General features: G+C 36.9%; 3 protein-coding genes across 7 annotated transcripts; 1 reads left to right on the forward strand and 2 right to left on the reverse strand.

Annotated features, from left to right (window-relative positions):
* Positions 1-744: 744 nt before the first annotated feature.
* Positions 745-3,283, reverse strand: selenow1 (selenoprotein W, 1). 2 transcript variants are annotated; one of them, XM_058776023.1, is made up of 6 exons: positions 3,070-3,283; positions 2,518-2,542; positions 2,365-2,418; positions 2,165-2,239; positions 1,731-1,827; positions 745-1,097 (listed from the first exon to the last, which is right to left on the reverse strand). In XM_058776023.1, the coding sequence occupies exons 1-5, from the start codon at positions 3,255-3,257 to the stop codon at positions 1,750-1,752; spliced, it is 420 nt and encodes a 139-aa protein (XP_058632006.1). In that variant the 5' UTR covers positions 3,258-3,283; the 3' UTR covers positions 745-1,097; positions 1,731-1,749. The 2 variants fall into 2 exon arrangements, with proteins under 2 accessions (XP_058632006.1, XP_058632005.1); XM_058776022.1 differs by having other exon boundaries at positions 745-1,100; positions 3,070-3,282.
* Positions 3,284-5,120: 1,837 nt separating this feature from the next.
* Positions 5,121-11,169, reverse strand: ehd2a (EH-domain containing 2a). The gene is made up of 8 exons (XM_058776021.1): positions 10,969-11,169; positions 10,341-10,447; positions 9,687-9,946; positions 8,386-8,562; positions 8,030-8,127; positions 7,253-7,665; positions 6,347-6,511; positions 5,121-6,209 (listed from the first exon to the last, which is right to left on the reverse strand). The coding sequence occupies exons 3-8, from the start codon at positions 9,908-9,910 to the stop codon at positions 5,634-5,636; spliced, it is 1,653 nt and encodes a 550-aa protein (XP_058632004.1). The 5' UTR covers positions 9,911-9,946; positions 10,341-10,447; positions 10,969-11,169; the 3' UTR covers positions 5,121-5,633.
* Positions 11,170-12,345: 1,176 nt separating this feature from the next.
* Positions 12,346-21,164, forward strand: znf541 (zinc finger protein 541). 4 transcript variants are annotated; one of them, XR_009271212.1, is made up of 16 exons: positions 12,346-12,454; positions 12,859-13,031; positions 13,112-13,352; positions 14,971-15,976; positions 16,056-16,102; positions 16,346-16,457; positions 16,533-16,658; positions 17,579-17,918; positions 18,081-18,126; positions 18,308-18,450; positions 18,842-18,945; positions 19,831-19,921; positions 20,006-20,094; positions 20,485-20,601; positions 20,685-20,778; positions 21,026-21,159. XR_009271212.1 is itself a non-coding variant. In XM_058774758.1 (16 exons), the coding sequence occupies exons 2-15, from the start codon at positions 12,878-12,880 to the stop codon at positions 20,724-20,726; spliced, it is 2,658 nt and encodes an 885-aa protein (XP_058630741.1). In that variant the 5' UTR covers positions 12,346-12,454; positions 12,859-12,877; the 3' UTR covers positions 20,727-20,767; positions 21,026-21,164. The 4 variants fall into 4 exon arrangements, 2 of the variants coding, with proteins under 2 accessions (XP_058630741.1, XP_058630742.1); XR_009271213.1 differs by having other exon boundaries at positions 20,910-21,046; XM_058774758.1 differs by having other exon boundaries at positions 20,685-20,767; positions 21,026-21,164.
* The last annotated feature ends 744 nt before the right edge of the window (positions 21,165-21,908 follow it).

Here is a 21,908-nt window from a genome sequence, read left to right on the forward strand (position 1 = left end):
CCTAGCAATAGCTTCCAGAATATAAACCGCTTAATCGGCCATTTTCAGTAAGATTTAATATTACTAAATGTGTTTGAGTGCCTGCTTTTGTGCTTTTAACTTGAATAATGTTTTAAAGCAGTGGGTAATTCACTCGTTGATTTGCTTAAAATCTACTTTGCGATTCTGTTGGCAAACATGTTTATGGTGCATTCTATTCAACGTGTTTATTGTTAGTGCAGCAGAAATATACAGCGCAGCCTTTACAAGTACTCCGCTTGCAATGTATCTGGTTGCCATGGCAACCTCACGCGCTTGCTGCTGCGTTTAATCAAAGTCTCTTTAAGGTATTCTATAGTCTTTGGTTTAATGGTACACGGATTGTGACTTTGTACGTTACTACAGAAATGCTAAATGTACTTAAAAGTTTGACTGATCAAATTGACTGGCTTGGTTTGCTAATGCTCTTCACGCCTACGCACTTCACATAATCATCTGATATCCTTGCATCTGGTATCCTTATAATAGCAAACTACACAAAATCAAAATACATAAATGGAATTAAAATGTCAAGATTGGCAAACTTATCAAATGTCTCTTAAAGACATTTTCATGATATACCTATATTTTGGGACATTCGGATTATGCATTGCTATATAACACTTTGTGGCATAGTTTATTGCTATTTTATTTCTTAAATGTACAGGGTCAAAGTCTGTGATGCCACCTTTTAGTTAGAGTACCAATGAATGAAAGACAAAACACTTCATCACTAACATCTTTTATTGCATGAAAATCTTGAATAGTGCCAAAATAGTAAACTTGTGCGTTGTAATAGAGGCAAACAGAGAGAAAAACAAGAAAACAATTCAAAAGTACCTCAACTTGACATGTTCTGTCCAAATTCTGTCTAATGTTATAATTTCCCTTTTTATTTTCTCTTATTATTTTCAACCATTAAAGCGTTAATCTGAAGCAGTATTCATGGGGAGTTTCCTGCCCTGAGTGTCTTCTCCCAGGAAGAGCGGAGAGCATCAAGCAACATCCGTGCTAAAAACACTTTGGACGTCACCATCATTGTTGCACTGCCCAGGAGTCCAACAAACAGAGAAGAAAAACTGCTGAGAAAAGACAGAACAAATTTGAATTAGAAGACAGACAGAAAGACAAGAAATGGAGGTGTTAAAGGGATAGTTCAACCAAAATGAAAAATTCTGTTATCATTTATGCGCACTCATTTTGACTCAATTTCTCCTTTGGAACACAAAAGAAGGTATTTTGAAGAATTTTGTCCATACATTGAAGTCAATGGGAACCAATACTATTTGTTTACCAATATTCTTCAAAATATCTTCTTTTTACGGTGGCCGAGAAAGCTCAACGCGCTGCAACTTCAGAAAACACATGCAAATAGAAAAAGCACCAGCAAATCAAGAAAACATCTTCAGCTTTTTTTTCTATTTGCAGTGCATTTCTTTATTTGGTTGTGTTGTGAGCATTTGCACCACCTGCTGTCAAACTGATGAAGATGTTTTCTTAATTTGTAGGTGTTTTTTTCTATTTGCAGCGTGTTGAGCGCTCTCAGCCACCATATCTTTTACATTCCACAACAAAAAAAGAAAGTCATACAAGTTTGGAACAACATGAAAGTGAGTAAATAATGGCAAAAATTTCATTTTTAGGTGAACTATCCCTTTAATGGGAGCATTTTACCATAACAACAAAATGGCTCCATGTCAGATTATTCTCACCTCTATGATCAGTTCAGGCTCATTTCCCCATGGCCTGCTCGATGGCAGTCACAACTGCTTTGAATTTTGAATCGGAGTCAACAAATCCACCTCCATTCTGTCAAAGAAAATATTGGCCAAATGTAAAATATTTCAGATGTACTTTGCCATATTAGATTTTAGTATCACACCGGTCAATCAAAAATACTGTACTATGCAATAGTTAAGACATGTAACTGTACATTTTCACAAACAAGTGCAATTTAAGTGAGAAACAGTATGAAGGCAACATCTGCCACATTATGGTAATAAATCATAGCATATTGTAAACATTCAAACACTGTGTGAAGTAGCAACAGCCAGCGACATATTAAATTATATTATATATTGGTAAGTGCAATATATAAAACTGTGATCTTTGAAAGTAAAAACAGTGAAAGAAGATTTATTCTTACCTTTTTTGAGTGCACCAACTTGTTGTTTACCTCCACCTCAAACCAGCCAGTGGTCGAGGGTGTGCCCTCACCAGTCTGAGGATGGGAAATTATAATAAAATTAGAAAAATAATTAGGCATTAAATACACATTTAACAATACATGTTTTATTTTCAAAATTACAACATTATAAACTAATGACAATCATTAAAAATACATACGATCTCAAGTTCCCCTGGGAATTCATCCTCAAGCAACGTCTTGAGTTTGGTGAACTGTTCGCAAAACAGAAGAGACAGATGTCACATAGTTGGACGAGATATTTCCACAAGTTATATTATATTATATTGATAATGTGAGTAAATAAAACTTACCTTGGGCCTGTACCCTCATCCACCACTAGGAGATGACACACACACATACACACAATTATTTAAATAACATTCAAACAGCAATTTGCATGGTAATTATGCTTTTTTTAATTTATGGGACTGTTTCATGAAAAGAGAGACCCAGTGAATGAGGAATGCATTTATTTACAGTAACCTTCCTGATTACAATCTTGTAATCTACAAGACATGGCTCACGAACATGTAAAGAGAAAAGATTTATTCTGTGCTGGAAACCAAACAATTCAACTGGACAATGCTGCTAAACAGAAACGCCCAGGTGTTCCTGCGCAACCAGAACAACAGCAACAACGCTGCTAACTATTCTTGTCGTGATTGTTGCCTGACAAAAATTAAAGGAGATTTAATCGTTTAATCGATAGTTTTTTTTTTTTTTTTAGTTTTTTTTTAGAAAAAGTTCAATTTTGGCGTGTAGTTTAAGTCAGTCATGTGGATTCTTAAAAACGTTAAAAGGCGAATGGCTGAATTGAGCCTCAACAGTGTAACGTTAACGAAATAAACAGCACAATGACCTACCAGTAAATGATATGAACTTTGACGGTCATGCTGAGAGTCGCTGCGGTTCTTGACTGGATCAAGCGGTGGTTGTGCTGTGGCGATTGCAGACGCTGAACTGAGCGAATTACTTTCGGTTCTGGAAAATATTTTAATGCTGTTTCCTGGATTGTTATGAAAGATTTGAGGCGGAGCAAGTGGCGCATCATTCTGCACCTACAACAGAATAAAGCACAACTCTCGCGAGATTATATGTACTTCCGGTACCACCACCCTTTAGCTAAGGGTGTTTACCAAACAAGGGAATTTTCAGTAAAGTTACACAATTTTGTCAATTTACAGTTTATTTGCAATCAGCCGTTCATTTTCTTAACTGGCAGTTTAATCATTTCGGATTTTATTCTGCAGTAAATGAACTTGACTTTATTAGTTCATAGGTTTCCTTTATACAGTGCCCTCCAAAAGTATTGGATCAGTAAAGACAAAATTGCTCTGTTGGCTGTGGAGTCAAGACATTTACAAATATGATTAAAAGATGAATATGAGACAAAACTACAGAATGTCACATTTTATTATTGGGTGATTCAACACAGATGTTTTACCAGCTAAGAAGTTCAGCACTTTTAGAGATTCATCCCTCTATCTGATGTGAGCATAAGTATTGGAACAGTTGCCTCACAGGTCTTTCTAAGTGATCAGCTGTGTCCTGTTGCATTAATTCTTCAGATATTAAAAGCAGGGAATGTGTCGTATCAGTTATATCCATTACTTCTGCATGCTGAATCTTGCATTTGATGATGACACACACAAACCAGGATGAAGATGAGGGAGCTGACTTTGAGAGAAAAGCAAGCAATTTGGATGCTAAAAGAAAAGAGGAAGTCAGTTAGAGCTATAGCAAAAACAAAGGCCATGGAGAAATCAAGAGTTTGGAAACCACCAGCAACACCAGCAATCAACAACAACCTGATCGGCTGAGAAAACAACAGTAGTTGATGACAGACAAATCATAAAAGCTGTGAAAATGAACCCTAAAAGACGTGTCTGTAAAATCACCAACAACTTCTAGAAAGCTGGGGTGATGCTCTGACAATCTACTGTCCTCAGGAGACTTTGACACAGAATTACAGATGCTACACAGCAAGATACAAACCTCTGACCAGCTCCAAAAATAGAAAGGCAAGATTAGAGTTTGCAAAAAAGCACAAAGGTGAGCCAGAAGAGTTTTGGAACTGTGTTTATGGACCGATGAGACAAAGATGAACCTTTATCGAAGTGATGGGAAAGCAAAAATGTGGAGAAAAAAAAAAGGGAACTGCAATGATCCCAAGCACACAGCCTGATCTGTAAAGCATGGTGGAGGTGGTGTCATGGCATGGGCATGCATGGCTGCCTCTGGAACAGGCCCGCTCAACTTTACTGATGACTTAATGTATGATGACAGTAGCAGAATGAATTTGGAAGGGTACAAAACCATCTTGCCTACCAATATTCAAGAAAATGCCACCAGATTCATTAGGAAGTGCTTCATATTGCATCAGGACAATGACCCGAAACACCCTGCCAGTTCAGTCAAGGAATTTATAAGGGCAAAGAAATGGAAAGTCTTAGATTGCCCAAGTCAATCTCCAGATTTAAATCCGATTGAACATGAATTTCACCAGCTGAAGAGGAGAGTAAAGGCAGAAACTCCCCAAACAAGCAACAATTGGAATTGGCTGCATTAAAGGCTGGGAAAAGTATTTCAAAGGATGAGAGCAAGGGTCTGGTGATGTCTATGGGTCACTGACTCACTGCTGTGATTGCAACTAAATAATAGCTTTTAATCTTTCATATCTGCCTTATGTTCAACTGTCACAATACTTATGCTCACATCAATGAGTGGGATGAACTCTAAAAGTGCTGTTCTTTTTATTTGGTAAAACATGTATGTGTTGAAACGTCTAATAATAAAATGTGACATTCTGTAGTTTTGTCTCATATTCATCTTTTAATCATATTTGTAAATGTCTTGACTCCACAGCCAACAGAACAATTTTGTCTTCACTGTTCCAATACTTTTGGAGGGCACTGTAGATCTGTTGTACATGTGATGGTGGTCAATCATTATTACATATAATAATATTCAGCCTCTACAAAGTAACATCCCACAATATGCTCAAAATCATAAAAAGAAAATATTTTGCTACAGCTCATGAACACAAAGGGCTCTACCATTTAACTTTAATTATTTATTGACCAACAATTTTTTAACAAACAAAAGTTCACTTGACAAATAATATTTGAAACGCAATAAGGCACTTTTAAGTGTTGACATTCATGTGACTCATATCAACAGTCTCGAGGGCGTTTCTGCAATAAGCAAACAGGTTTCACAGAATAAGCTGTTCTTAACCCTTGGGCAATCTGAACCATCAAAACAACATGTCTTTTGAGATTTGTTCTGTCTACGAAGGATTTATACATCCAAACATTGCAAGCTATAAGTGATTTTAGGTATTATACGAGTGAATACATTCATTTAATATTAATAATGATTTAAATGTTGAATAAACACTGTCATCATAAACATTAAGACATGCAGACTAATCATTATTGTCTCCAGTCTCTGTGCCAGAGTTCTTGCGCTGTCTTTTGGATGGTGGCACCAGTTGCGCAGGTAGCTCATGAGGGAGCCCGAAGCCCTCTAACTTTACCTCAATGAGATGGCCGGCCAAAGCAAACTCTTCATCGTCTAACATGCCATCACGGTCCACATCTGCAAGCTTCCAGATTCGTCCCAGAACTGAGCTGGGCAAATGAGTGCTCATCATCCAGCCCTTCACTTTAGACCCACTCAGCTTTCCCTCATGAGGCGAGAGGTTGTAAAAGATCTCATCATACTTTGGTTTATCTTTTGATACTACCCATTCTTCATCTGAGACATGATCACTTTCTCCATTGGATCCACAGTGATTAAATGGGTTCCCCACAATAAAAGGTCCCCTTTGTGACCCTAGAAAAGGTCCTCCTTGCACTAAAAGTCGGTCAGCCGTTTCTTCTTCTTCTTGGCGTAGAAGAGGCATTAGCTTGGCTATGTCAGTGTTTAGGAGCTCATCCAGCCCTGCTAAGAGCTTAGGCTTGAGGGCTTTAAACTTGAAGTCATGACTCATGAGTCGCTCCTGTGTGGGATGTTAGAATTAAGATACGTTTCAGACAGATATCACATATGTTTGCTCAGTTTGAACTCTCATGCATACAGTAGGTGCAGAAAATACATTTCATAATGAGAATGCTTGATTGTAAAGTATCTGGACACCTGCATCTTGGTACAATCTGGAAAATCTCCAGGTGAAATCTGATATCTCTGTTGGATTCTTGAATAGATGATAGGAAGGTCATAGATTAGATCTCTCTTCTTCTTTTCTCTGCAGAAAACTAAAGGCATTTCTTCTTTTAGAGAGCTAATGATATAAGCATGGGCCTGTGGGTGAAGAAAAGAAATAAGAGAAGCCAGATTAATGATTTAGTAGGACTATATCAACGGACTGAAATAAAACAAGCAGGTAGATGCAGATTGATTTCAAGCTACCACATTAGTCACAAAGTGTATTTTGTTTTCTCAAAAATAAACCTTTCACACAGTTCATATGTTCTGACCTTCGAGAGAATCACAATTGCATTCTCAAAAAACACATATTAGTAGAGATACAGCATAATAAATAATTACAGAGATGGAGAAAAATTTGAATTTCTCTCAGTTACCCTCATGTCATTCAAAACCCATAAGACTTTAGTTTATCTTCGAAACAACAAATGAAGATATGTAAGACATGTAAGGAGATACATTTTCTTTATAAGATAAACATATTTAATTTAGACTTTTATTCACAAATAAACATTGATCAACATTTTTTCCTAGTTTGGCTTTATTTCCAAAACAGGAAGTTGCATTTTTTTTTAATTAACAAAGCTAATAAAGTTAAGTTTTCATCGCATCATGATTTGTTACTTTATATCACTAGTCAATGTAGGTGATATGTTGATGTGTCGTAATATTTTTGATTATTTTTCTAGAAGATAAAGACTGTACAATGATAATTTTTTCAAGATTTCTGAATACACTAGTGTAGAGATGACCTCAAGACTAATGGACACTTGTGACTGAAGTTCACTTGTGATTTCATGGAACCAAATCAAGAGTGGAAAGCACAAGGGTTCTCACCCTCACAAGTCGTGCTCGCTTCACCAGATCATTGAGTTTTCTCAGTGCAGAATTTCGTGGCAGGTTCTGAATGTCTGCAAAAAGGTCTTCCTCTTCTTGCTCAAACAGTTTCCGATTGTCTGTCATACGCATTGGAGAGGACCAAAAGGAGCCAATGTAAACCCTCAGAACCTCTGGTGTGCAGAACACCTTCCCGAGTGACCACATGAGTGCGCCATAGACTCGCATCAGATCCTGGGAGTCCACCATGTCAGCCTTGTTGAGCACCACTCTGAGCTTGTCCTCATTGCCTCGCAATGCCATTATAGTGTGTGAAAACTCATCAGAGATCTCTAGTTTGTGTGCATCACACAAGAGGATGATGCGGTCAACATGCTCTGCAAACCAGCGGATGACCGCTGGAAAGTCATACCCTGAAGAAGAATAAGATGTTGAAGAAATTCACAGGTATATGAGACACTTTAGTGTCACATAACGTACACCAAAGGGCACTGCAATCTTTCAAGGGTGACATCAGTGAGAAGAAATTCAACTCCACTTTTTCAAACTCTTAAAAAACAAGGGGTTTGCAGTGATGCCATAGAAGAACCATGCCAAAGAACATTTCAGTGAATGGTGAAGAACATTCCATAGATAGAAAGGTTCCATAGACGTTAAAGGTTGAGTGTACTTAAACATTAAGTATAAAAGAAGGCTTAGGTTGCATATTATGATTTGCATGCAATTTTTTTTATTTCTTATTTGGCTGCTTCCAGCACTGTTTATGACACTTTGTACCTCTGCTCATTTTGCGTTTGGCCACAGACAGGATCCCTGGTGTGTCAATGATGCTGATACTCTCCAGGACTCGGTTGGGCAGATGCACACACTGGAATCTGAAAAAGTTTCGTGCAAATTCAGTATCTTTCAAACTGACATAACATGGGAAAAACCCATCCACAGATGGGATGCAGTCAGCTGAGCCAAATAATGATGCATTATCTAATGTTTTCCTCTCTTGGCTATATCCACCCTTTCACAGGAGTGATTTCTCATGGCGGAGTCATTTTGACTCTTTCAGTCCAAGTTCAACATAGCTGTCCCCCTGTGATTTGTATTTCGACTTATTGCGTTATTGCTTCTGTCTCACTCACCGATTGAGAAAGGTTGTTCCAAAAGAGCTGAGTTTGCGAAAAGGCTTGTTGGGATCAACAGTTAAAGCATTGCCATGAATAATTCCCTCAGTCTCTCCATGCATTATGGCAGTGAAACTGTCAGTTGTGGGCTCTGGGCCTATTCGGCTTCCTGGATACTCTTGTTCAAGAAGATATCTGCCACACATAAGACACAAATTGGGGTGAAAGATGACCCAGACATTTCTTCAAGAGATTACAGATTACCTGGATATAGATGTGAAATTAATCTTAATGCTATTATGATTACGGTGGTGGCCAAAATTATTACAACACTAGTATTTTTCACCAGCTAAAAATGTTTTTTTTAAGTCAGTTTTTTTCTATCTTTTGCTGTAGTGTGTCAGTAGAAAATATAAATTTACATTTCCAAACATTCATTTTGCCATTAATTGTAATAATCCAGTGAGATTTTTGTTTGACAACAGCCAGTGCTCCACACAGAGATCAGGGGCCTCATTTATAAAGCGTGCGTAAATCCACGTCAACGCTCATATTTGTAAAAACTGGCTTTGACATGGAAAAGCGCACACACTGGAAACACATGAACAAACTGAGACAGACTAAATCCAGAAGAACTGTGGCAACGTCTCCAAGATGCTTCCAGAAACCTAAATGCAGAGCTACCTGAAAAACTATGCGCAAGTGCACATAGGGAGAAAGCTGCTTTAAACGTAAAGGATGGTCACACACACCAAATGTTGGTTTAATTTAGTTAATTGATTGAAGTTAATTGATAAAGAAAATCAATTTATGACATTATTTTTGACAGCATCCTCATTTTACAACATTTTTACAAAAGTGCCTAAAACATTTAACAGTACTTTGCAGGTAGGTTTCTTGTAGCATCTTGGAGACGTTTGCCACAGTTCTTCTGGATTTAGTCTGTCTCAGTTTGTTGTGTTTCTTCATGTGATTCCAGGCAGACTGGAGGATGAGATCAGATCTCTGTGTGGAGCACTGGCTGTTGTCAGACAAAAATCTCACTGGATTATTACAATTAATGGCAAAATGAATGTTTGGAAATGTAAACTGATATTTCTGACACACTACAGCAAAAGATGGAAATAACTGGCTTAAACCCATTTTTAGCTGGTGAAAATACTGGCATTCTAATCATTTTGGCCACCACTGTATAATGCTAGTATGCTTTTAATTTCATGTAGTCAATTGATTAACAAACTTAAAAGTTAATTTATTTGTATAGCACTTAATATTGTGTATACTGTTCTGAAGCTAGACGCAATTATTGCAATGTTCACCTGATAAAAGTGGTCTTGCCTGTAGAGCACTGACCCACCACTAGTATCATGGGCTTGTTGTCAAAATCTGCATCTTCAAGGCTTGATGAGTGGAAATCGGAGAACTCATAATACTTCTCCAGCGGGAGCAGTTTTTGCCGGTAGAGGGTCTTCAGAGCTTCAGTAACTGTACGAACTTCCTTCAGACACTTACCACCCCTGTTATTCATTTCTTTGCCAGCCATTGAGCCGCTGCACCTCAGTAGAGAGTTTGCTACTTCCTATGTGTAGATACGATACAAATTTTAATATAGCCTTCTAGTTTATCACTAATATGACATGTAGCATTTGTTGACATTTAGTTTGTTGCAGATGTCTTGGCATGTTAGAAGGAAGAAATCCCAAGATTAAAAACATTGTGGTTGACCAACACAAGAAACAGAGCACAGCTGCATTTAAATGAGTCAAAGTCATAAAACCCAAGTACGCAATAGTTTAGAATGACTGCTCAGTTTTAAAGTGGTTTCAAAAACTACTCATTCTTCTGGCCCAAATCCGTCCGATCATATTTCAGTCAATGCATGGTTTAACTACTAATTATTAACTGACTATGGCATTTGACACCTGCATGCTTTCAGAGATCGCATTTAACAATCCAAATGTAGCTGGACTCACTTCAACAGCGCTGTAGAGCTGAACAGATGTGCTCTTAATGGTTACCCTTGATGCATCTACACCAGAGGGGAGTAGCCTACTCTTCCTCAGGACTCTCTCAGATTTGCCTGATGGGAAGAAAGTGGGCCATGTGGGTGGAGTGAGACATATGAAACATTCAGAAATGATAGTGTCATGGCATCTGGTGTCTGGAGCTCAGCCTCAGAGCTCATAAACATGCTGGATGTGGATATGGACCCGAAGCCCATGAATGGGTTTAAAGGACAAAGGCACTGAGACTGTGGGGATTATTTAATATTACTTCATAATAGAGACATGCACATGTACATGCATTGTTTTATGTTAGATTTTTTGTAATGCATTAAATTGCAAAAATACTGTTATGTAAGCTTTTATAAACAGCAATAATTACAGTGCTTAGACAATAATGGGAAGCAGATCTTGTTTTATGCTTATATTACAAATGCAATCTATCGTTTTAAAAGTAGAATTAGTTAATTTATTTTGCAATAATGGTTACTGATTAACAAAGCTAATCACACACACACACACTTAAATAAGTCATATTACAAAATTACAAAAATGCCTAAACAAATTATAAACTTAATGCTTAAGCCGGAGCTCTTACCTGTTTACAGCCAGCTGGGATTTTCTTCATGGATGCAACAGCAATTGTAGTTTACTATATCACATCTCTTCTTCCTTTTTGGTTAAACTGCACTCATTAAAAGTTGAGGCATTCGTTTTAAGTATTGTATTTGTAGGTTTTAGAGGGTGGTGGTATGTAGAGGTCTATTGTGTGCAGAGATCCAATGCTGGATAAAGACAAATCTCCTCCTCCCCAGTCAAAAACTGTAAAGCTGTAAAGCATCACCAACCATTTTCCACGCCTGTTCAGCATTAACAGTGCGTCCCTCTAGTTCTATCTTCTTATATTACATGTATAATTTATTGAGACATTATAAGGGAGAGGTCTGAGTAAGCCTTTAAATCATTAGGCCTTTATTGAGATTATGTTGGTGAATTGTCACATACTTTACTTTTGATTGCTTTTGTTATAACTTCCTCCATTAGACGTAACAGTAAGATGATTTGTGACATTAATGGAAATCAGTTTAGAATTTTGTACATGCATTTATTTTTACTAAATTATTTTATACTAACCCTTCCACCAACTCCACCCATTTCATTTTAGGCATTTCATTGAAAATTATGACAAAAAAAAGAAAAGAAAACTAAATTAATTTTATTTATTACAGCATTATATAGGCTATAATAATTACATGTGTAAAAAAACAGTAATGGTATGTAAACAGATTTATTAAAATCATCATAACGGGTAAACAAATGTCACTAATGAATTTTACCTTACAAATGTTTTAAAATGTTTTTGTAAATGCAGTTACATTTGGATGCCCTCTGCTGGTATCACAATTCAAACACATTCAGTTGTTAGGCCGATTCAAATTTGAATTATCTTAAATATTCAGCCACATTACTAGGCCTATAAAATCCTGCTATTTTTAAAACACATTTACACCAGGAACATGCAAATACATATGAGACCCGTTAATAAAATGGGTTAAAAAAAATTCTTCTTCATTTTTTCCCCCTCTGTATCCTGACAACTGTGCTTATTTTATTTATTTATTTGTCAAGATGAAACAGAAATTAGCCTATCACATTTTTTTTTTTTTTTTACAAAAAGTGCTAAATATGTTTTTTACTATATAACAGTGTCCTTATTCTTTAAACAGTATTTATTCAGTGTGATTGAAATTTTTAAGTAATCCCGTGAAACAGAAATGTATACATTTATTCTATTTTTCTCCCCTCTTCTTTTTTCGTGTATTGATTCGCCTGTAAATGAAACAGCACACAGCTGAAATAAAAATAAAAATAAAGAAGTAAACAAATAAATAAATAATAGAATAAAGCACACGCAACAGTTTGTACGTTTTGCTCAATTAAATGAATCGGTTCTTCGAATCAACTGAATCGAACAATTCAAGAACCGCTAAATCATCACTCGCCGCGCTCCCAACTGGCTGTTCTGCGCTAGTATTAGCATCTAAGTAATTAGCAAACTTTTGAGTGGACACGCAACTAGCTTGGTAAAGACATGAATATTGATTTTTAAACCATTAAATAGGCTTATTTATTTTACATTTAGACTTCATGCGATTTGTATTATATTTTTGCTGCATGCATTTTTGTTTGTTATATGACTTGAGTATAACGTTACTAGCTAAATTACCCTCCCACCCAGAAATTATGAGCTGTTTATATTTAGGGGGAAATGATTTTACCTGTTAAAATGTCATCGTTTAACCTTAATTTCCGTTGGTTCAAAAACTTGAAAATATCTGCTTTTCGAGTTAGCTCGCGAGACTGTTACTGAAATGTTTTTACGTTTTCGACTGAAGTCGATAGTTATATTAAACCGTGGTTCTAATAAACTGGATTGAATTTCTTTATATTACTTTTTTCTGAATTGCATTTCTCGTCTGAGCAACAGGGACTCGATTGAGCCGTTAATGGAGATGGAAGACCCTTCAGATCCGAGTCTGTTTCTGCTCTCATCGTCCAAAAATGTGTCCAGAGGTGCGACCAACATCATACCACCACCATCAAACCTGCAAGACCCAGTCATAGAGGCAGGACTGTGGCCAGACACCATGTCTGATTCAAGTAAGAAAAATAGCAAGTTAAATCTTTGTGTTCTTCTGAATGTCCAAACCTGAATTTATGCCTTTCTCTTTTTAAAACAGAAAGCAGAAAGACTTCCACACCCTCTCCATCAACCCCTGTCTGTCCTAAAGCAGAGGATGTTGAGTGTCTGACACCTGTGGGCTCAGGGAAGAGAACCAGAGTCTCTGTGAATAAGTGCCGTGTTTGTAGGAAAGAATTTAAAACAACCAGTGCACTTAAAAAACACCTCTTGATCCACAGACAGGATGGGCCTCATTTCTGTGGCGTCTGTCAGAGAGCATTTAAACACCATCATCAGCTGTAAGTATCGCACATGCTGGCATCTGAGTGATTCAGTTATGATAACTGATTCTCTAGATCAGAGGCTTTCAATAAGGGATTCAGGGACTCCCAGGGGCCACAAGGGAGTGCTAGTGGTCTGTTCAAAGACAGTTCAAAGAAAACAGAAAACAAGAAAACAGTCCAAAAAAAAAAAGCATAATATAAGGGTAATTCACCCAAAAATGAAAATTGCACCAATTGGACCAAGTTTGGTGACCCTTGCTTAAGTTGTTCTAAACCTGGATGCATTTCTTTTTTTATGCTGAACACAAAAGAATGTAATTTGATGAATGTTTGTAACCAAACAACTTCTGGTCCCCATTGACTTCCATAGTATTTTTTCCATACTACAGAAGTAAGTGGGGACCAGCAATTGTTTGGTTCTTCAAAATTCAACATTCTTCAAAATGTTTGTTTTTTATTCAGCAGAAGAAAGAAACTTGGGGGTGTGTAAATAATGACAGAATTTCCATTTTTGGGTGAACTATCCCTTTAAACAAAATAGGTCAAGTGTGTCACAGTCAAAAAAGGAGGAAAGTAAATAATTAAATAAATGTGATTAAAATAGTAAACAAAAAGAAATTGATTGAAATAATACATCTAATAGTACAGTTCTGTAGAAAGTAGAAATAATACGTAATAATGTAATTACAATAGAAACAACATAATTTCCAAATCATATTTTTCATATATTTATAATATAAAGTTTCCTTTTAAATTTATGGGTGGGGTCTCTTGCAAGAGCATGTTCATAATTGACCAGCTTAATCTAGCTAGAAACCATGTAAAAGACAGGATAACAAATAGGTTTGTTGTATAACACACTACTGTCTGGAAAATGAAGAGTTTATTTGCAAAAACAGATAACTCAGTTTTTTTTTTTTTTTCAAAATTCATGTTTTTTTATTATGTTATCATGTTTTTATTGTGTTAGTTAGCTGTTTTTTTTTTAACCTAGTCAAAAAAACAACAACTGCAGTTTGATTGAGATGAATTGGAATGCACAATGAAAAAACACGATTTTTGAGAATTGTTAAAAATGGAGTTCTCTCTTTTTTCAAAATGAACTCTTCAAATATTAATTAATTTAGTACACTTTTAAATTAATCTTTTATTTCTATGTTTTCTACAAATATGAATATTTTTCATTTTTTTCCCTCACAAAATTCATTTTATATAGCTATCATTATACTGTAACTCCATGCAATGCAAAACAATACTGATTGGTTTGTAGTTTTCAACACCATCAATTTTGTAAATTCAACAAAACAAAAAAACATTATCTTGTTGACAAAAATTGATGTAGAATATATGAACCAAAGGTTTATATTTACAAGGTACAAAATGAAGATGTGCAAGATGTACATAGATGTACAACATTGACCCAAAACACACTCAAACTGGCCTCGAGTGAGGGGGCCATCCATTTTTGAGCCTTGCTTACTATGGCAACCAGTGTAAATTTACTGTATATTTCCTAAGCTGTCTGAAAAAAACTGAAAGCGTGGGCAGTTAAAATTGGAATTGCAGTGTGCCTAAAATGCTGTTTTTTACATCTTATAACTTAATGTCATTGCCTTCTTTTTTTTCATTGCAGCACTTCTCACATGATGACCCACCACAAGAGAAAGAGCTATAACTGCACTCAGTCTGGCTGCCACAAATCCTACGACGACAAAAACTCCCTAAAACATCACTGTGCCTCTCGACACGGAGTCCGCCTCACATCTCCTTGCTCCTCCAGCCTCTCTTCCAACTATGACCTGCCGGCCTCAGCGTGGGAGCCAACGGTTAATCTAGCTGCGTCCAACTACCTCTTTACCTCTCAACCAAAGCCTGTTTCAGCTCCTGTGCTAAAGAATCCCAGTTATTCTGGAAAACTCTTCGGTTCTTATGACACAGGAGATCGTGGGATGGGGCGCCATGCAGAAGATGCCCATCCCTCTCAGGTTAAATATTCAACATGTCAAGAAAGCTGGACTTTAGCATCTGCCAGTAAATCTTGTAAAGTCGAAGAAAGCAATAAGATGCTAAACTCCACCCAGTGGACTCTGGGTATCGAAGAAAATCCAGTGGTTTCACGGAACCCATTTGATGTTCATGGTTTAGAAACCTGTCTTGATTTTCCTGAATCTTACCCAGAAGAATTGAAAGAGATGCTGTCATTTCAGCCTAACAGAGAGGCGCCTACCAGCAGCGTTGGCTGCCCTGTGAGGCCACGAGCTTCAGTGTGCTCTAAACTGCATTGTCCCATACTGCTGAAACACAGTCTGAAGGAGCCCAGACCTCCGAGCAAGTTAAAGCGACGGCGCACCTTTTCCTGTTTCAGTTATCCCGCTGTATTATACCCTGAACCAAAGACTGATTTCGACTGTAATCTTGCCGATCCTGTACTTGATTCTCCTCCTGCAACATTGCCCAACAGTAGGAAGAGGAAGTCCTGCTCTAAGGACGTCCTGTCTGATGTTCCAACTCCTCCACTGCCTGTTCCTCAGCCCACTTGTCATAAGCGTTCACGACCACGCTCTTCCTACCTTGTCTCACCAAGTCAAGTGGCACTTGCATCCTTCAGCACTTACCTCGGCAAACAGCTTTTACAAAAGGTACACTACATTGCACTTTTTCATAATAATCATCATATTCAGTGTTTCGATAATCAATGTTTTACATTTCATTATGTAGGAGCCCGTTTTGAAATCAACAGGAGAGGAACCAAACGCTGGTTGCAGGTTAGAAAATGATCACGCTGACCTGAGCGCAAATATGAGTCTATATAGTAGTTATATGTAACATTTTAGAACAATAAAAAATTAGGAAAATATATATCAAAAGATTTACTTTTAGATGACCTGAGCTGCACTGTGGTATTGTATGTTTGCTAGCAGACATAACACAAGATCTTCACAAAGATATTCTGAATCAGCAGGTCTGTGAAATATCCGTTGAGTTTATTCTGCTTTGTTTCTCTGTAGAACATATACAAGAACTTCATCTGTTCGTAGAGCTCAGTCGCAGCCCTCATGTTCTCAGGAAGCTGTTGGAACAAAGGAGGAACATGATTCACAAGCATCCACCCCAACACTGGTGCTAACATTAACTGAAGTGTTATTGTGACAAGCACAATACTTACATTGAAACTTAACTATTTTATTGCCACAGGATGATGGACAGAAGGGAGCTTCAGGACAAAAGTCCAAAGAGACAAACCTGTCTCCACTGATGATGCCTGTGTCTGTCCCAGTCTCCGTGACAAACGTTTTAGGCCCACAAGCTTCCACACAACAAGTAATGTTGTAGTAGATAACAATATAATACCAATATACATTGCATATGCCAAGATGACTTGTTATCATTGTTTAAAGAGATAGTTCACCCAAAAATGAAAATTTGATGTTTATCTGCTACCCCCAGGGCATCCAAGATGTAGGTGACTTTGTTTCTTCAGTAGAACACAAACGAAGATTTTTAACTCAAACCGTTGCAGTCTGTCAGTCATATAATGCCAGTCAATGGACACACAATCTTTGAGAGAAAAAAAAACATTCACACACAAATCCAAATTAAACCTTGCGGCTCGTGACGATACATTGATGTCCTAAGACACGAAACGATCAGTTTGTGCGAGAAACTGAACAGCATTTATATCATTTTTTACCTCTGATACAGGCAATGTCCAACTCTCCTGAGCTCATCCGCAACATCCGGAGCGTGACGCGTCAACAGCTCTGGAACATAGATATATATATATACATAGATATATACGTAGATCCTTACATATCGCAGCCCATAGAAACAGTCGCTAATGAGGCATCTTTCTATGTGCCAGAGCAGGTTGACGCGTCACGCTCCAGATGTTGTGATAGTCGGACATTTGAGGTTTATCAGAGGTAAAAAATTATATAAATACTGTTCAGTTTCTCGCACAAACTGATCATTTCGTGTCTTAGGACATCAATGTATCGTCACGAGCTGCAAGGTTTAATTTGGATTTGTGTGTGCATGTTTTTTTTTCTCTCAAAGATTGTGTGCTCATTGACTGGCATTATATGACTGACAGACTGCAACGGTTTGAGTTAAAAATCTTCATTTGTGTTCTACTGAAGAAACAAAGTCAACTACATCTTGGATGCCCTGGGGGTTAGCAGATAAACATCAAATTTTCATTTTTGGATGAACTATCCCTTTAAAGTTTCTGTCTTCCCTAGGCCAAGAGGTCACAGACTCGTAAAGGTGCATCTAAGAGGTCTTGTCATCTTGACCCTTTAAACTGCCTCATCATCCCCAGTTCACCTCTGCCTCGTCTATCTTCCCCACAATGCACTGATACTAAGGAAACCCAGGGTTTGCAGAGAAGCTGTGGCATAGGCATTTACCCCAGCCAGCTGCGCTCGCCAAACTATCTGACAGACCACCCGCTGAGCCCTAGTTTTCACCCCCCACCATACACCCCTCAGCCTATGCTAAGCCCTCTCCGTTCTGGGACAGGCCTCTATTCTAAAAGCCTACCGCAACTTCAGCCATGCTTATCTCTACCCAGCATCTTTGGTGAGCACTAAACCCATGATTTCAGCTTTGACTCGATGTGCAACCTATATTTTCTGATCGATGCAGAGTTAACTTTTATACAGAACATAAAAAAATTATGTAAATTATTTTTAGTGTAGCTCCAACTTCTTGCCAAATCATTTTAACTTTGAAACCCCACAGATGGTGTCTCCTTCCCAATCGACAACACAGCCATCAACATACAGCCGTAAGTCTGTAATAAATTAATTCGTATTAAAGTTTTTAATTAGTCCACCAAGTTAGACAGATTATTACAGTTAGAATTTAATTACCTAGATACAGATGATCATGCTTTTGTTTACATTTCTCTTATTTACAAGACTGTCCATTTTCTTCTGTGTTAAATGGCAGTTTGTTGTGTCGTTCAGAAGGATAAACGTAGGTTCACGGTTTCAAGCAGAGATCCCCCCAGTGCGGGACACGCTGTACATGCTGTATGAAGAACACCCTGCTCAACTCGTCTGGACTCCTTGGAAAGATCTCTCTACCAACACAGAAACACAACAGAGAGGTAAACACACCAACACACACTCTTTACTCTCACAGCATCACCTGCCAAGGATCAAAAAATTACAGTTTATTACAAATGAAAGCCTAATGTTAAAAGTGATTGACTTGGGAAAGTCAAGTAAAAAGCTAATTTTCTATAGTGAATATAAATTTTTCTAGTTGAGCTACATTTTAAAATATTTAGAGAACAAAAAAGAATCATGGGGTTTTGATATTGTTGGGGAAAATCGGGTCCTGTGGAGTCAAAAAGGTTGAGAACCACTGTTTGGACCACTGGATGTGCCCAGGTTTGGCAAAATTGAATCATCATACATTAAAATTTGTTGCCTTTTGTTCTTTAAGCATGTGTAAAGGGTTAAAAATGATCACACTTGGTCCTTTCTGTGCTTCAGTCAAAGAGCTGTTAGACATGTGCTGTTCCAGTGTGCTACCAGGAGGCGGCACCAACATTGAATTTGCTCTCCACTGCTTTCATGAAGTTCAAGGAAACATAATGGTGAGCTTATTCTTCAAACTGAGTGTGTCATTTGCAGTGTTGGGCAGTAACTAGTTACTAGTAATTTAGTTACTGTAATAATATTACTTTTTGCAGTAACTAGCAGTGTAACTAATTACTAATAAGATTTCAGTAATAATATTACAGTTACTTTCCATAAAACAGCTTTGTTACTTTTGATGCCTCAACCCCGCTGATTTAAAAGTCTAACAATCAAATAATTCCTAGATTTATTTTCATGACTCGCACATGCATGTGATGTCCCCGGTGCAGCAGGCAAGCTTGGAATATGGAAAAGCTTACATTCAGCAGATAGAAATATTGCATTATATTGATTTTATTGAGATCTGTTGTGGCTTTACTTTACTCTGGCATTACCTCCCTCTGATCAGCATGTGGTACATTATATTAATATAATTTAAAATATTTTTGGAAAATTAAACAGTTTCTTACAAACTCATGTGATTTGATAAAATACATAAAATTTAATCGCATATGGGTAACGGAAAAATTACTTCAAGCTACACATGACAATTAATGAGATTAATACAACACTTCTACTTGAATGCCACTATCAATCACTACTGAGTGTTTGTAATAACTTCTGATTGTGATCCAGTGTGGATTTTGGTTAAATGATGAGGCAGAAATATGTTGTTAGTAACATTCTAGAAGAATTTTATCTGGAAGATACAGTTACTTCTGTGGGGCGTGAAGAAAAAGTAATGTAACTAGTAGTGTAACTAATTACTGTTGCCAGAAAGTAATAAGTAAAGTAACAATATTACTTTTGAAAGGAGTAACTAGTAGTGAGTAATATATTACATTCTTTGAGTAACTAGCCCAACACTGGTCATTTGTAGATGTTTGTTTAATACGGCTCAGTTGTTTAACTGTCAGGCAGCACTGGATTTACTCTTAATGAGAGGAGATTTTCGGACCTCCTGGCACCCTCTGAACGATTACCACTACACAGGTACAAACTCTTCACTGCATATCCAAATACATAAAGCATTCACAAGTCCTTCATAAAGTTGATGTCACTCATTGTAATTGGCAGGGTCAGACCACTGGACAGCGCAAGAGATGAAAGTGTTCAAGAAAGCTCTGGTTGAACATGACAAGGACTTTCAACAGATTCATAATGTGGTATGAAAGTTTAGAAAAAAGTTATTTCTAAATGAATTAGGTTTTTTGTGTGTGTGTGTGTGTGTGTGGTAAGCCGTGTCCAATCTATGGGACTTTTCCCATTTCACCATATACTGGTGGAAATCATACATTTATACATTTTACATAACACGGTAGAATAATAATAGCACAAATTTGGTGTATTATTCATATCCATAATATAAATGATAATGGATGAATAACATACTGATAAGCAATACTTTGGGTTAGGGGTTTGTTTAAATGCTGAAGGATTTTTTTTCATCATTTTTGAATGGGTTTTTGATTAAACACCCAAAGAAAGGTATGTGGTTATTACATGCCTACAAAATCAGAGTCTCTAAATATACTAAATTGATGTTTGATATGTAGTTGCAGACAAAATCAATATCCCAGTGTGTGGAATATTACTATAACATGAAAAAGCTGAAAAAGTTCAAGCAATGTGTCCGAGCCACAAATAAAAAGGATGACGGTGGAGAGATCTCTGTAAGTTTCATTTCATCGCATGGACACAAGATCGGTTATTACATCTGAATATACATAATGAAATTTGTCTTCTATTTTCCTAGAGGCATTCAAATACTCACAAGAGCACAATCCTGAACAGATAAATGGGAACACAGGACAGAAGACAACAGCTGCTCAGAGTGAGGTGTGTGCCAGGTTAGAGGCACTATGTCCTATTAAATATAACAGAAAATATTTCATTTTGTAAAATTAAGCTAAAAATAATAGTTATGACTCTATGCTGTCACTCTTAGTCTTTTCTTCATAGTAATAATATGTATTTTTAGGCCATGTTATGGGAATTTTGTTCGAGCCAGATGTGACATGAAACAATCAACAAAACACTTTCATTCCATGAAAAAATATTAGCAAATTTCAAAATTAATTTTACCTTTAAATCCAGAGGTGTAAAGAGCCACAGTTCCCCCTCAGTGAGGACAGAAACTCCAGATGGTGGTTGGCAAGCAAGGACACAGGTCAGAGCAGAAGACTAAAGTGAACTCAATTCCAATCAGTATTTCATAAAAATCCTTGCTGAAGTGTGTTTTAGACTACAGTAAATAATCAACTCATTGTCCAGTGATTAATATGGACCTTGAAATTAGGCATACATTTTATCCAAAATAAAGTTCTCATCAAAAAAATAGCCAACTTTAAGTGGATTTTTTTTTAAAACTGTTTATTTGTTGTTCAAATTTTAAGAAGTGCACAAGGCACTAAAGTTAATAGTATTTGATGTTTTTAAAATGTACCAGACAGATGAATTTAACATGACAGGGTTTCGTAAAAAAAGGTTTCTTGGTTTTTATTTTCGATGTTTGTTCAACTGGTTGACAAGTTTGGGTTCAAAATGTCTTCAGTTCAGATTTGTGTCACAACCAATCATTACAAACCTACATAGTTTTACAATTCTACTGATTTTCCTTTTTTTCCCATTTATTATCTACAATCCATTTAATCTATAATAAGGTTATTAAATTGCAGTTTTACTATCTTATGCCATTAAAACAGCTGATGATGTCCATGTATAACACAATGTCAATGCATAACATGTTTGTTGTTTTTGATATCACTATAAGATTCCTTTGTAGCTCTAATAGAACAAATGTTTTACTAGTATTGTTAAAACATGTTATACAAAATAAATGAGAACTGAAAAACACAATTTCCATTGGTAATTCCCAGACTCCAGAATATTTCATAGAACACTTTAATCTGAACATGCTACCGATAGAATACATTGTAACTTTCTACTGTTGCAAGTATGAAAAAGATAACTAACACCT

Source organism: Onychostoma macrolepis, chromosome 05 (genome assembly GCF_012432095.1).
Source record: "Onychostoma macrolepis isolate SWU-2019 chromosome 05, ASM1243209v1, whole genome shotgun sequence".
NCBI lineage: Eukaryota > Metazoa > Chordata > Actinopteri > Cypriniformes > Cyprinidae > Onychostoma > Onychostoma macrolepis.